Here is a 15454-nt window from a genome sequence, read left to right as displayed (position 1 = left end):
TTGTTGCAGCAAGATCCAGAATTATAAATATTTTAAGGCATCCTAAAGCAGTGATTCCTAATTGGGGTCTGCGTAACCCACCCATGGCACCATTCCATACCCCTCAGCTGTCCGGGTCATGTGAAAAACTTATCTTCAAAACTTATTTCCATAGTTATGAGCTAATTGGGAACCATTGTCCCAGAGCAATATTTGAGGCACTTAGTAGTACCACAAACTAAAATGAGTAAGAAAATTTGAATTTAATAAATTTGAATTTAAAAACAACAAACTAACACCTCTTTACCTGGGATTATTTTTCAACGTATTTACTAAAAACTCATGTAGATCTATACCAGTTGAATCTGTATATTCTTGGCTAGAATCTAAAAAGGAAAAAGAAAGAAAAATCCAGGATTGGAGAAAATATATTAATTATTTTAGTAAAATATATTCCTTATATTTTAAGAGCTGTCCTTTTTACATATTAGTAACCAGAACACCACATTTGGAAGTATAGTTGCACACCAGCTTGTATACGAAGTTGTACCATGGCTCAAATAAGGGGGGCACACTTTCTGCCAACTCCCCCCTCTATACCCCACACTATTCCCAAGGGTCACCCAAACTAACCCGGGGGTAATCCTGAAATCTTACTTCTGAACAAACATGCACAATAAATTTGGCGACAGCCTAGCTTTTGTCCTTGGACTTTCCCCACCCTCTGGCTTCTGAATGAAAGAGGGAGTAGATAAAATTGTTCTCAGTCAGGTCCAGGCCACTGTCCTATTCCAGTTATACTTCTCCACCCTACCCTGCCCCCCCCCCCACTGCCACCTCACAGCATTCCTGCTAGATTAATGAGATTTTTAAAAAGAACGATAGATAGCAAACCTCTTGATAACATTTTCCTGGGCAATTTATCAATGGACTTTTCCTTTTCTGCTTCATCTTTCAAGGGTTTCTCCTCCTTTTCAAAAGATTGTGTTAGCTGGATCTGAATTTTCTCCTGTTGAAAAGTAAAATCCGTCATTTTCTCCCCTCCTACTATGAAAAATGTGTCATTTTAAGCAATCGACCAACTGTAGCGGAGAGCCTAGTATGTTGGCTGGAATCCAGAAAGGAATCACACAGCATTGTCTTAGAACCTCTCAATCCATTTAAAAGGAAAATTGATTTATTAGCATTATTTTATTTCCCACAAACCCACTATGTGTCTTTAGTGCACAACATAGATTTCAGTGGCTGGGGACCAAACAAAACCCAAGCAGTGGTCCAGTTATAATGCTAAGACAAACATGGATTAGCACAGACAAGCAAATATACGGGCATTTGCTCTGGGTTTTGCATTGTTTCTCAGCCTGGGCTCATGCTTTATTTTGCTAGAGAGACCAACCATGTGTTTTAACCAAGATTTGTTCTCTGGCTTACCACTCAGGGGACATGATGTCGGGTCAAAACATGGCTTTGCTCACAGCAGCACAACAGCAGTAGGACCAGAAAAAGAGCAAAGCAGCCATGATTTTCTCAATGGAAACCTGGACATTTGCTTGTTTACGCTAAACCATGGGTTTGGCTTAACGTTACATGAAACTGGGTAATTATGGCTGGCCATGCGTTTCAGCATTTAGATGGCAATTCTATTCCCACTTACTTGTGAGTTAACTCCACTGAACTCAGTAGGACTTACAAAAAAACAAAGCTGATGGTACAGATTCCCATTCCCTGGAACTAACAAAGGACACAGAACTGGGGGGTGGGGAGAAGGAAAGATGCATTCTGTAAAGCTAACTATTCTCTTGTAGCGATCTTTCCTTCAGTTCATTTATTAAAACAACAACAACCCATTTTAGTGCCTGGATTTGACAGAATTTACATTGATACAGATTTTTTTATTTTGAACAATTTGTCACATACCTTTAAGCATACTGCTTTAGCCTTTTTTCATTTATCTAAATCTTTCCAAAATGGCAATTGCTACAGTGGACACAACTCTACAAATCTGATTTAAGGGGCATGCAATATAGTTGCAGCTAGTGGAACAGTGCTCATTTATGCCATTAAAGACAGAACAGCAGCAAAATAAATAAAGTATTCATTAAATTTTCAATTGTAACTCGTTTCAACATTCACCAGAGAATCTTCAAGAAATAGAAATGAATTCAAGTTGAGAATCTTGCCAGAGAATAACTACTATAGAGCACACAAAAAACAGGAATTGTTGAATTATGTCATAAACTGCACAAAACACCACTGTTTCAAAAACTAGTTCACTCTACATTAAAAATGAATATATATCAAACTTTCCCAAAGTATCAAAATAACATAGTCATAAATATTATGATGTGTAAACTAGTCATAAAACATTTATGGAAACATGACTTTTTGCATTCATTCGTCTTTTAAAACAAGCTTCAGATTTTGGTCTTTTTTCAACAATGTAGCCTTTCAGTCCAGTTCAAATTAAACCTTGTAGTAACTTTAATGTTCATGAAAGATGAATTTTTCAATGGACTCAAACACATGGGGAATGTCCCTGCTAGTGCATCATATGTTGGTGGAACTAGCCTTTTCAAGAGCATTAATCACCACAGAAACACTGTGACATATTATTGCTCTGACTTTTTAATATTCTCATGCTGGTCAATGTCCATCTATCCTGCCATAAAGGAAAGTCCAATATATTAAGCTAAGAAAATAACAAGCTGCCAAACATCTTGAACACATCCCTGCTTTAATGTATACCATAGAAACTAAGTACAAAAAACATCCGATGGCATAACCAATTGAGGATTACAATGCAGGGGGTCGGTTTTGCAGGAGGTTGGTTTTGATGACCTTCCCTTCCAACTCTACAATTCTATGACTGGACAATACTGAATTGGAGGGCTGTTCAACTAAGCTTGAATAGAGGTGTCTCCTGCTTTGTGATTAGGCATTTCACTTTATATCCTTTCGGCCCCTTTCAACTGTTAAGTATTCCAACTAGAGATCTCGAATAGGATTTCCTGAGCTACATACTGTATTGGCCCGAATATAAGCGGCACCCAAATATAAGCTGCACCTTTAAAATTGATGGGGGGGGGAAGAAAAAATACCCGAATATAAGCCGCTCCATTCCTCGCTGCTCCTGGATGCATACTGGGCGGGGGGGGGGAGCCGCGCTGCATTGCCGGCGGCCTTTCCCCTTCCTTGCTCTCTCCCTTCCCGGCCTTGGGGGAGAGGACAGGGGACTGCACACAGGGCAGGTGTCACTTTGCCACGCTCCTGGCGCTGTTTGCCCTGCGCTCCTGGCTGCATACCGTAGGGTCGTGAAGATAAGCTGCACTTTAACTTTTCACAGTTGGAATTCGGGGGAAAGGTGAGGCTTATATTCAGGCCAATACAATATAAAGTATATGGATGAGGCCCTCTGCTGCTGTTCTCAAAGACTCAAATTTGCATAACATCTGTGAATATTTCTAGGTCATATTCAAATTTTTACCCTTTTCTTGCAGTTGTGGGGTAGGCAGGCCTGAAATAAATCTGGAGTTACACACAGGTAGTAAGTCTGACAAACAGAATGCCAACAGGTGTTTACAGCAAAATACGAACAAATGCCAGTTTGCCAACCTTGTGAACAAAAATACTCTGAGAATATGTAGTTTCACACTATAAACTAACTTGTGATTATTTTTGCTCCAGCCAGTCCACTAATTCTCAGCCTAAACTTTCTCACACGGCTGTCGTGAAGATATGGGAAGAGGTATAAAACGGTTGCCAAAGAGTCCTTCATGCTTATATCCCTGGGAAGAAGGGTTGGCTCCTCTAAGAATGGCAGCTCCATGAGCGGAATGAATGGGTCTCCTAACGACTCTCAGCACCCTTAATAAACAATAGTAACGGGGTGGGGGGGTGGGGAGCAATGACAGTATAAAGTGGTACGATACTGTTTTAAATGTATAGCGAAGATGGAGCGTAAGCTAGCTTTACAGTGAATTTCTTCTGAAGAAAACTATACCAAACAGGAAATAAAAGTGCAGTAAATCAGAGGGGGAAACAACAACACTTGAGGACACCAGGTTTCAAATCTATTGCCCAGTCTCCAAACAGCTCACTTACCAAACACAGCTCTCACTTCATTGATTAAAAACACAAAAAGGCAGGTACAGGCTGGCTCATCTCAGAAAAGTCTCTGGGTGTGTGGCTCTATATAGCTTCAAAACTTTCCTTTCAGAGCAGACAAAAATCTGTTTGGGGTTTTTTTCCACTGAAAACTAGGAGTCCAGACCCTTGGTTGGCTCTGGGCCCAGTGCACAAAGCCTAGTCCCCTCTCAGTGCCCTTGATCTCCTTACTTACTCAGGGCTCAACAAAAATTAATCTAAGTTACTCTCAACACACCACACTTCCTGTAGTTTAGCAAATTGTGAAGATACAACAAAACAACTGTACTGCAAAATCTGCCAATATCATTTTAGAGAATGAATGAGAAATGCTTCTGCTTCGATGGAAACTTGACTCACCCTCACAGCTGAAGTTAAAAGAAAAAATATGAGAAATCCATTCATTTCGGAGAATAATTCAACCCTACATTACAATTCAGATTTGACTGATAGGAGTTATTTTATTGTAAACAAAAAAACCCAACACCTCTCTTGCATTTGAGTGTAGGAATCTATTATCTTTTCCAACTCCTGCTTCCATTATGCCACAGATGTCAAGGAGGTATAGTATCACTTCTGAATATACACAAGACAATATGACTCTCTTGACCATGGAAGTAGAAATCGGATCCTCATTCTACAATGGAATGTTGTAAGGTATGAGTCATGACCCCCCCTCCCAAAGAAAAAGTAGTTAGCTAATTTCCCTGATGAGGATTTGCATTTAGTAAATAACTTAGTATAGGTTCATAGCAAATAACAGAATGCATACCCTTGCTATTAAAGAGAAATAATCTTATTACTGCTAACTGACAACTAAAATGATACAGATACCACATGCCAAAGAGTATACAGTACACCAGCACACTGAAAGGAACACTTATTTTAAAAGGTAGCAACTTTCTGACTTGTGAGTTCAAAAACAACAACAAATCAACTACTAAGCACTTATTTTACTTGCAAAAGGGAGGAGAAAACTATATTCCTGTCATCTATATTTTTGCAGCGGGGGGGGGGGGGGAACCCTGCTTTCATTTCTAATCCCTGTCACCTACGTCATAATACTGGCCACCACATAATCCAACTTCTCCCATTACTTTCTATTTCTTGACTCATTTAGACCTTTTCCAGTTGTACCTTGGGCGTGCTCATACAGCACTAAATCATGGACTAGTGTTCCATGCAAAACAGGCCAATGACTATAATAAAGCCCTATGATACAACTGCATTTGCTCAGGAGTCCCCACACAGGGCAGACTTTTAAACAGATTTACAAGACAATCCCACTATGCTGCTCTAGTAAGATGGACTCATAAGGCCACACTGGTGTCAAGGGAAGTACCGTATTTCTACAGAACATGAAATTCAGGCACATTAAATATGACTGCTTCAACGTCAGGAAACAAGTCTCTAAGTTACTAGTAGGTATACTGCAAATCACTTTATTGATTGCAGAGCTAAACCTTCTATACTGTATTAGTCACACACAGATATTCTAGAGTTACCAAACATTCAAAAATTAAATGACTTTGTCAACCAGAAAGCTGGGTATGAGCCACAAGAGACACAGAGCATGTGTGCAAACTATATTCACTCAACCCAAGTACTTTTATGTTATTGATCAAGGGAATGATTTAGTGTTCTATCGTGATGAATTGTTCACACACCAACATGCATCCATATGCGTACAATTTTTCTAGCTGTTCACATATTCCCCAAAAGGGCTAACTGCAACCCTACTCCCGCTCTCTTTCAAAACATTATTTAAAGAGCAAAAAACCCAGGTTTCAGGTCTCATACTCAATTTTATTTTTACCTGGATGTCCTGTGAAATTTCAGCTGTGGGAGGTGGAGGAGATTCTTCACACACAGCCAGGCCCCGAACTAGCTTTAACTTTGTACTTGACTAAAGAAAAGTATTTATAAATTAAAAATCTACAGTTCACAGATAGTTTTCCTCAATTTAACTTACTGCCAAGCGCATAACAAAACTGCTCACATTCGTATGCTGACTATTTTCAATACACAATCATTCATTATAAGGCAAAAGAACAAGCAGTTAAAGCTTTAAAGTCATCATGATATCAGCAGAAAGCAACTTCAGTTACTGGGGAAAAAATTAAGCAAAGAGAAGCACTATTTCCTCTGTCTAGCAACAAGAAGCCACTAGAAATATACAGGCAAAGCAAAACAAAACAATTAGGCAAATCAAAAATCCAAAACAAAAATACTTTATTGCCAAAGAAAAGAACAAAACTGAAGTCAATACATATTTTCACAAAATAGCAAGGCTTCATCAAGCATGAAGACTTCCTTAGCATGCCAGCACACAAGTCTACTGTACCTTTGACCTTTTTCCTGTCTGTCCAAAAGACTGCACTGGCCGCTGAATGGTGAGCATAACAAAAGAGAGTTTGCATTAAAACTTTATGCACTGACTGTATAAAAGCATTAATCAATTCACCAGTGTGCACAGCAGAGAGAAAACAATTCCATGCTGACCATTATTTACGGGATTATCCATCCTATGAGCAAATGCAAAAGGCTTGGTCCCAAGATCTTTGGACGGAGAAACATCAGCCTTCCTTTCTAGAACAATAATTCTGTTTATACGTTGGAAAGTCTGTCAAGTTTATAACTTGCTAATGAAAAGTTAACACACCCCAGGACAAGTGCAAAAAAAGTCCCTGCCCGCTCTGCCCCCCACATCTGCTCAGCTCAGACTGGCAAAGGGGTTACACAACTGTCAGAAACTAAAGAAGATTATTGTTTCTAAAATAACATTGTCGTCACTTAGCCAATACTCTTCTGCCTGGTTTATGTTCTGGAAAGTAACTACTGTTCTTACCACCTTTTACTGTATTCCTCAGAGAAAGTGCCATCTTCAGTAGGCACTGCTACACATATAAGCAAAAACATCCTGCTGAAAGCAATCAAACTTTATATCAACAGTAATCTGATCAGCCACTAGGTACAGCCAATTTGCCACTGCCTGCCACAAGTTGAAAATGGTCTGGAAATAACCTGCATCAAAACTACTACTTCATCCAGTATAGAAACGACACATGACTAGGCCTGGGTGATATATCAATATATCGCCAAGGACCAGTATGAGGAACAGACTGTGGTCGGCTTCACTCAGCAGAATATCACTGGTGAAACTGCCACTATTCCTGAGTCCCTCTGCTAGTGACTTCCTCCAGCAAGCATTGCTGGCAGAGAGACTTAGGAGTATTAATGTATTTAGACCCAAGTGCCGCTCATCTTTCTAAAGGTGCTACATAGAAATAGTCCAAAGCAGCCCAATTTGGACAGTTGTTTTCAGTTATGGATCCCCAGAATTGTGTAAAGGTAAAGTAAATATGCTTGGTGATACAATTCTAAATCTGGGATCCCAAATCCTCCTTCCTTTATCGGTATTTGCATTGTTTGCATATATATTCTTGGAACTGAAGAGACCCTAAGGCATTTTCTAAACAAAGATTTAATTTTGTGAAAGCATTTGCTTGCAAGTTCTGAGATAAAGCTGAAGGTTCACTAGCCCTTGGAGGTAAACTAATTGCTTGCAGAAATTCTGGATGCTTTCCTTCAAGGTAAAGATAATAAGTGGTTACTGCTTAGAATGTCTTAGGCTACATCAGGCATGGCCAAACTTAGCCCTCCAGATGTTTTGGGACTACAACTCCCATCATCCCTGACCACTGGTCCTGTTAGCTAGGGATGACGGGAGTTGTAGTTCCAAAACATCTGGAGGGCCAAGTTTGCCTATGCCTGGGCTACATTTTAGAACTATTTAGTTTGAAAGCAATTCAGAAAGGGAGACATCTTAACAGATATATAAAAATATACATGATGGAGAGAAAGGGAGAGGGAGAGGAAGAGAGAGAGAGAAAAACCCTGGGTTATCAAATCAGGGGTATCAGGACAAAGGCACTACTTTTTCCACACACTGCACTATTAAACTACAGTTTAGATAGTAGTCTTCTTCTCAATGAAAGTGACCAATCTCAGGTCAGGCAATGCTTTTAGTCACAATAGCAATATATTCCCCCCAGAATGAAAGCCTCTGATTATCAGTTGCTGGAGAACCACCGTGGGAGAGAGAAACTGTCCTCATATCCTGCTTTCCACAGGCACCTGGCTGACCACTGTAAAGGAACAGGATTCCAGACTGAGTAGTCTGATACACCAAGCTCTTCTTATTACTACACAAAGGTAACGTTCCCTAGAAACATCCCTTGATGGTGGATAAAGCTACTGTAAACAACCTCTTCAGAAAAGGTATTTATATGTTTGTTCATCTAACAGTGAGCTAGACCTTTAAATACATGTATAGTTGTTTTTCAAGTGCAAGTAAGAATCTAGGGCAGGCACAGGCAACCTCGGCCCTCCAGATGTTTTGAGACTACAATTCCTATCATCCCTGACCACCGGTCCTGTTAGCTAGGGCTCATGGGAGTTGTAGTCCCAAAACATCTAGAGGGCCGAGGTTGCCTATGCCTGATCTAGGGTCCAAGATCCTTCTACTAGGCCTATTGTTAGAACTTGCCCAATTTCAAGTGTGCAAACTCTGAGGTGGCGGTTTTTGGTAATACAGTGTGCACGTGTGAGATGCAGCTGCATTTGCACCAAATGAGAGATTAGGAGATCATACAAAGAGTCCTAGTGGTGGAGCTGTATAAACCAAGGCTGACAAACAATCAGATGCTTAGGATCACTGCTATAGGAGCAAGTTTGATAATTGATGCAGGCCTGAAAGGAACAAAGTTATTTACAACAGCATGCATAAAACAGTAGCATGCATAAAACAGTTGGTGCTTTTATGCATAAATTATAAATGTTGACTTCTGATAATGTATGTGGTTTACATTAAGGATAAAGTGCTGTTTTTGACAGATTTTGTAATAGTTTTTTTTTGTCCTTTCCTATTTAGAATTGCTAGCCCCCTTGATGCGTAACATCACCCTGATAAGGTAACTCTACAAAAGCGCTGAACAATGTAGGTGTGCATTGCCAGATGCAGTAGGTACCTGTAGAAGTTGTCAGCTTTAAATGTTTTCAGTCTTAGGCACCAATTCTAACCACACTTATCTGGGAGGAAGTCCCACTGAATATACAGTTAGGATTACAGTCTTAAAATTAGAGCCTCTTGCATATATTACCATGAATAAAATTTTAAGGGAAAATGATTTGGAGCCCAACTTGTGCAACAGAATCTCCCCTTTCTACCACCTGTAAGTCCCTAAATCTGCTATGGATTTAGGGGTCCCCCAAATCTTCTGGAACAGATCTGGGGAGGGTACAAGGTACATGCAGAGATGGGAGCAGAGCAGAGTGGAGGTAGAAGTTCCACAGTGTACAGTAAGTTAGTATCTGCAGGAAGCAAAAATAAAATCTCTGAGCTTACCATAAAAAGCAAGATGGGGTAAAGGAGGGAAGGAGAACAACATGGAAGGAGAGAAAGAGATCCACTGTGACTAATTTGTTGTTGTTTAGTCGTGTCCGACTCTTCGTGACCCCATGGACCAGAGCACGCCAGGCACCCCTATCTTCCACTGCCTCCCGCAGTTTGGTCAGACTCATGCTTGTGACTAATAGGTCATGCTTATAACCAGAGGGAATGGTTTCATATGGAAAGTGAACTCCTATAAACTTAAAAGGTGCCTAGCATTAGCACCCTTAGAGCCACTTGCTTGTAATTTGGCAGTATGCCTGCAAATTTCATCTGCTTCTGTCAAATGGAGAGTGGGAAAGGCTTTTTCTTTTCTTTTTTACATTTCCTAATGGTGAATGAGGAGGAAAAATGAATCACACTCTGATGGAAACAGCCTAATCTGGAAATCTATGTAGTGTCTCAGAGAAAGGTTCCAAAGTGCTAAATCATGGCCTAAACAAAATCCTGCCACCCATGCATGCACCCTCATATATATAGATGCATTCATTCTTTACTTAAAATTGCTGAAATTACAATGAAAATCAAGGCCAGTTAAAGAGAACCTTACATGTAGCAGGCTTGCATCAATGCTTAATTTGAGTAAAAGAAATCATCAACAGCACAATTTGTATTAAGTAGGTGGCATTTGGAGGAAGGATTTTTCTTTCTCATTCATTTTACAAGTATATTTTCCTAACAGATGGGCAAACCTTTTAACGGTAATCTAAAAACCAGGTGCAAATTGCTTCTTTCAATCTACTTGCAAATAACATGAGAACTGCCTATAAAGCACTTTTTCTGAATAAGAGTGTGCAATATGATCGCATTCTTTAAGAACTAAGAGTAAGGGAATAGAGATGCCGAAACAACAGGTGATGGGAAGCAGTAAGGACTCAGGAGGTTAGTAGTACCTATAACACAGAGAGTTTCTGCATGACACTAATTTCACATAGTAGTGTTAGAAACAGATGTGAAAGCTAGGAGCTAAATAGCACTTTAAACCTAGCTTATGGGCGCAACAACGGAATGTCTAGGCGCACTTTTTTATAACAAGAATACAAAGCTGAAAATGAATGAACTGCAGCTAAAATATTATGTTCATTTTTCACATGGTCTAGTCCTTCCCCATCCCACCCCCTAATATTCTTAAGAGGGTCTCTTCTCCACTCTTCAGAGAGTAGCTGGAAGTGGGGAGGCACGAAAAGGTCCTTCTTTCCTTCCACTCTGCAGTTTTAATCTGAAATATTAGACACAGTACTGAGCCCAGAGCTCAGAAACTGCTCGTGCTAATGAAATTCCCTGTTACAAAATGCGCCTAGAACAATGGGAGTTTCGAACACTGCCACATAGCCTCAGTTTAAAAAGTAATTTCCGCATGGCTTATACTGAGAACACACTTCTGCTTGCAGGCCTATTGCATGTACCTATTGGGGGGGAGAGAGACATTTCTCACAGTGTCACCAGACATTCATAGCAGGAAACTCCCCATTCACATACAAGCCACTCTGAATGTTATAGCTATCACATGGAAGCTTCTTCAGGCATTACAATGCTGAAACCAGCATAAATTGTGTTAGATCTATTGCTCTTAATACTTGGGGGAACTGTATCACAGTCTATCCCAAATCATAAATGAGCAACTAAGCTGTAATCAACAACATTGCAATTTTATTACATTCATACAATCAAGTCACATATTGTTTATAATCAGCGCCAACTGTACTATTTCTACTTTATGTAAAACAAAAATCCGACAAATGCCAATGTCAAGGAATGCAAGGTATTCAGGAACTCAAAGACCAAATGTAATGTAGCACTGAGTATCAAATAGGTTTGTCATTAAGACCCAGTGAGGCCAATGCCTTGTACAGCAAAGGCATGCAGGGGAAAGAATATGAGAGGCGTGTTCTTCCGCTTCATCACTGTGTTCACCTTCTTTCAATTCCAAAACTTAAAAAAAGGTCTACAATGACATGGTGTCAGTAACTTGTTTTGAGTCTAAACCACCTCCTCTTATTCACTTGCCCTCTTGGAACTGCATGTGGAGGCTGGCATTACATTAGTCTGAGCAGTGGAACAAACAAAAGCAGCAGAAATGCTGCAGCCCTGCCTAGAGTACAGGCACTGGAACACTAGGTACTGGAAGCACTGTGAAGTTCCCTTATTTGCCTAGAAATATTCGCCAACAGGGCTTCTCTAATTTCCTGCAGCATTGCTTCATTAAGTTGTAAAGGCTGGTCTGTGGGGGAAAGGGTAGGCTACTCGCATGACTTTGTATCAGTTGCTATAACCACAATATGGACCATTGACAAATCTATTGCTGGCTTTACTAAAACTACAGACCCCTGCTGACAAACTCTAGGGGATGGATTAAAACCATTAAAGTCATTACTTGACTTCAAAAAGCAGCTCCATTGTGCCCCTACAAATCAATGCAAGGCTGGAGAGAGATATTTGTTGACCATTTTCTGAGCGCTTCACAACAACTCAGCAGCAGATGGCTGCACCATAGTTGCTACCTCTGTCGCTTAGATAAGTGGCAAATCAATCTATGGCAGGGCTGAAGAGGTTGAGGAACCAGACATTCCCGCCAAAACTGCAGCAGCAGTTGCACACACTATTTTGCCTGCCACCCCACCAACAACTCTCAACTGTGGGCAAAGTACTGAACTTGCATTTCGCAGGGACACCTGGCATTGTGGTGCAGTGCGGCTTCTTAAGCTTTCCCCTTTTGCCTCCTCTACATACTAACCGCAAACTTCAGCAAACCATCTGCCTGAACATAAACACACACAGGAAGAGGAAGTGTGGGTGTACTTTAAGTGGATTAGGAGAACTGAGATGACAAAATATTGGCCAGAAGGTCCAAGGCCAGCGCAAGCCAACCTGATGGGCAGGTTTCAATCCTGTTGGGTGCTGCTTGACCAACATGATTGAGTCCTCACTCAGTAGAGCATGAAACTCTTAATCACAAGCTTGTGGGTTCGAGCCCTACATTGGGTGAAAGATTCCTGAATTGCAGGGGGTTGGACTAGATGATCCTTGTGATCCCTTCCAACACTACAAAATTATAATCCTATGATTCTCGTCAAGCTTGTGAGGAGAGGGTTAACCTGCTGGGTGTTGTTTCGTCAGGGAACATGTTGGTGAAGCAGATCCTTCTCCTACAGGTCAACTTTGACAGGTGGGTGGGATTTAGGCAAAGGCATTTAACCCTTTTAAGATGGCTAGACCCTCTAAACCACCTTTAAGTTTACTATTTTTAAAAAAAGATGGCTTTCCATTTTTGTTGAGTTAAGCAGAATATGAATGCTTAAGTAAGCAAAAAACTGAAGCACTTTTCAAATGAAACAATTTATATAATTTGGAAAGACAAAACACGACCACACATACAGAGTAAAAAGAGGAACCACCACACAGCAAAATTCATGTATTCCATTCATGGAGCGTGTTGTTTGGGCCACTGAATGGAGACAAATTGCCTGACTTTGAAATCAGGTCAAAACAACAGATATTAATTTAGGCTCCATGTGTTTTATCAAGCAGCATGCAGTCACAATATTAATAGTGAGATAATAACTCTACAATTTGGTGCAACAAAACATGTACTGCTACCAAAATACCTCCATCTCCCTATCTGGGAAAACTGGCAAACATACCTTCATATCTATTCAGGAATAACTGAAAGCAAACTAACAAGTAAACAATAAGGGAAGGGAAATGTGAAGAAAGAGAAAAATATACATGTAGTTTCTGTTATTAAAACATCATTGAAGTTGAATGGCATCTCACAGTAGGAAATTGTGGGGTGGAACCTAAAAAGTGCAGTAGCACTAAAGAATTCATCGCTCAATATGCATTATGAGGGTGAAAATAAGGTGAAAGAAATCTCTTACCTGCACATCATTTTTATTATCGGTACACCTTTCATCCTTTTCCACTTGAATTCGCTCGTGGCTTTCTGATTTTATGAGGGGTTGCACTGCAGTGTTGTCTTTTACCTCCGTTTCTGAATCTTTCATTGTTTCACCTCCCTCCTTTACAGTAACAGTATCAGTCATCCTCATTAGAAAAGGTTATTTTAAAAATCTAAAGGAAATATGGAGCCTTAAAAAGAAGAAGAGGAGCCATTATAATTTGTGTTCTCCTAGTTCACATATTATATAACCTAACTGTAACAAGAACAATATCTAATCCATGCTTAAAAATAGTTTTCTCCATGAACATCCTTTCATCATGAACGACCACAATTACAGATCTCAGAACCAATTTAAGTATCAAAACTAAGTCTGAAAACCAAACAAGATTTATTAAGCTTTAAGAGTAAGAACTATGAAAGTCCATTTATTAAAACTCCAGTGTGATTCCCCAAATAGAGCTTGATCCAAGAAAATGTCATTTTCAGTAGAATATTCTCTACCTATTATTTGTACTAAACATATAGAGTGGAAATCCAGTCATAAGATGCTCCTTTTCAGAACCCCCAAAAGCTGTTCCAGAGCACTGGATGAATTTGTGAAACAGAACAGGAGGTGATGGGGGTGCAAGTTTATTCCCCTTTATTCCAGAGGGAGCCTCTACTGGATCTCAATTTATTTCATAAAAAGAAGAAGTCCTTTCATTCATGGAAGGGATACTTTGGATCCAATCCACAATATTTAAAAATCAGACTATCTGCTAAGAAATTTTAAAATGAATAAAAGCAGGATGCATGAAAAGTAAGGGTAGGCCAATGACATATATTCAAAAAATGAATTAGCCATTTATTAGGCCACGCAAAATGTCACAAGTAATGTAGTAAAAGCTTTTGTTTCCCAGAACTCCCTCTCCTCTATCTTTGCCCTCCATTGCCATTTCCTGTCTTTTTAGTTTGTAAGCCTGATGGAAAGGCTTCTGTCTCTCTTTTTATTTTATTTTGCTGACATCAGCCACCTTAAAAGGTAAAGGGACCCCTGACCATTAGGTCCAGTCGTGACTGACTCTGGGGTTGCGGCGCTCATCTTGCTCTATTGGCCGAGGCCGCCGGCGTACAGCTTCCGGGTCATGTGACCAGCATGACTAAGCCGCTTCTGGCGAACCAGAGCAGCGCACGGAAACGCCGTTTACCTTCCCGCCGGAGCAGTGCCTATTTATCTACTTGCACTTTGAGGTGCTTTTGAACTGCTAGGTTGGCAGGAGCAGGGACCGAGCAACGGGAGCTCACCCCGTTGCGGGGATTCGAACCGCCGACCTTCTGATTGGCAAGCCCTAGCCTCTGTGGTTTAACCCACAGCGCCACCCGCATCCCTCATCAGCTGCCTTAGGAGACAATAAAAAGCAGGATAAAAATATACATGCATAAGTCTTTAAGACTGTAACCCTAACGACGCAAACTATGAGCTAAGATTCATTGGACACAGTGGGATTTTTTAGTAAACAGGCAAAGGATTTGCACTGTTAAGTAGAAAACTTAGACCTTTTTTTAAAAAAAAAAATCTTATTTAAAAGTGTTACATAATCAATAGGTGCTTGGCATTACTTGCCTGGTGTATCCTGTAGATCTGCGACTGCGATCTCCCACGAAAATAAAATAAAATAATCCAAGGATCTTTTTCACAGTCGCCAACCAAGATGTCAGTTGTGATGAACCATCTGGAATCTGGCAGGAGTCCCATGTCCTTATCACCATTGGAGACCCCTGGACGGTATTATATTGTCTGGCATCAGAAATACCATCCCTTTTAGACACCTAAAACAATTTTATATATATTTATATAAAAGTCAATCCAAAGTTTAGAATCTTTTAAAAACATGACATTAAGCCTACAATCCATTCAATAGTATCCTCCCAGATTGCCTTTGAAACGTGGGAAGTGTACAATCTTCAAGATACACTTAGAAAGTTATTCTTAATAATGA

At 40.2% G+C, this 15454-nt stretch overlaps 1 protein-coding gene across 8 annotated transcripts in view; it reads right to left on the bottom strand.

The window, feature by feature from the left end:
• R3HDM1 (R3H domain containing 1) overlaps positions 1 to 15216 on the bottom strand; it is a 47362-nt gene extending 32146 nt beyond the window's left edge. For 5 of the 8 annotated variants that reach the window (XM_028744829.2, XM_028744861.2, XM_028744878.2 and 2 more), the window contains exons 1-6: positions 15079 to 15216; positions 13453 to 13663; positions 6467 to 6508; positions 5939 to 6028; positions 874 to 988; positions 287 to 365 (exon numbers count right to left, since the gene is read on the bottom strand). In XM_028744829.2, coding sequence (XP_028600662.2) covers positions 287 to 365; positions 874 to 988; positions 5939 to 6028; positions 6467 to 6508; positions 13453 to 13623 — 497 coding nt within the window. In that variant the 5' untranslated portion in view covers positions 13624 to 13663; positions 15079 to 15216. The remainder of the gene's footprint in view (positions 1 to 286; positions 366 to 873; positions 989 to 5938; positions 6029 to 6466; positions 6509 to 13452; positions 13664 to 15078) is intronic. The other 3 variants (XM_028744870.2, XM_028744894.2, XM_028744853.2) reach the window with 2 other exon arrangements.
• Positions 15217 to 15454: the final 238 nt, after the last annotated feature.

This window comes from Podarcis muralis, chromosome 1 (assembly GCF_964188315.1).
Source record: "Podarcis muralis chromosome 1, rPodMur119.hap1.1, whole genome shotgun sequence".
Lineage (NCBI taxonomy): Eukaryota > Metazoa > Chordata > Lepidosauria > Squamata > Lacertidae > Podarcis > Podarcis muralis.
The sequence above is the reverse complement of the archived record's forward strand: the minus strand, read 5'-3'. Positions and strand labels throughout refer to the sequence as shown.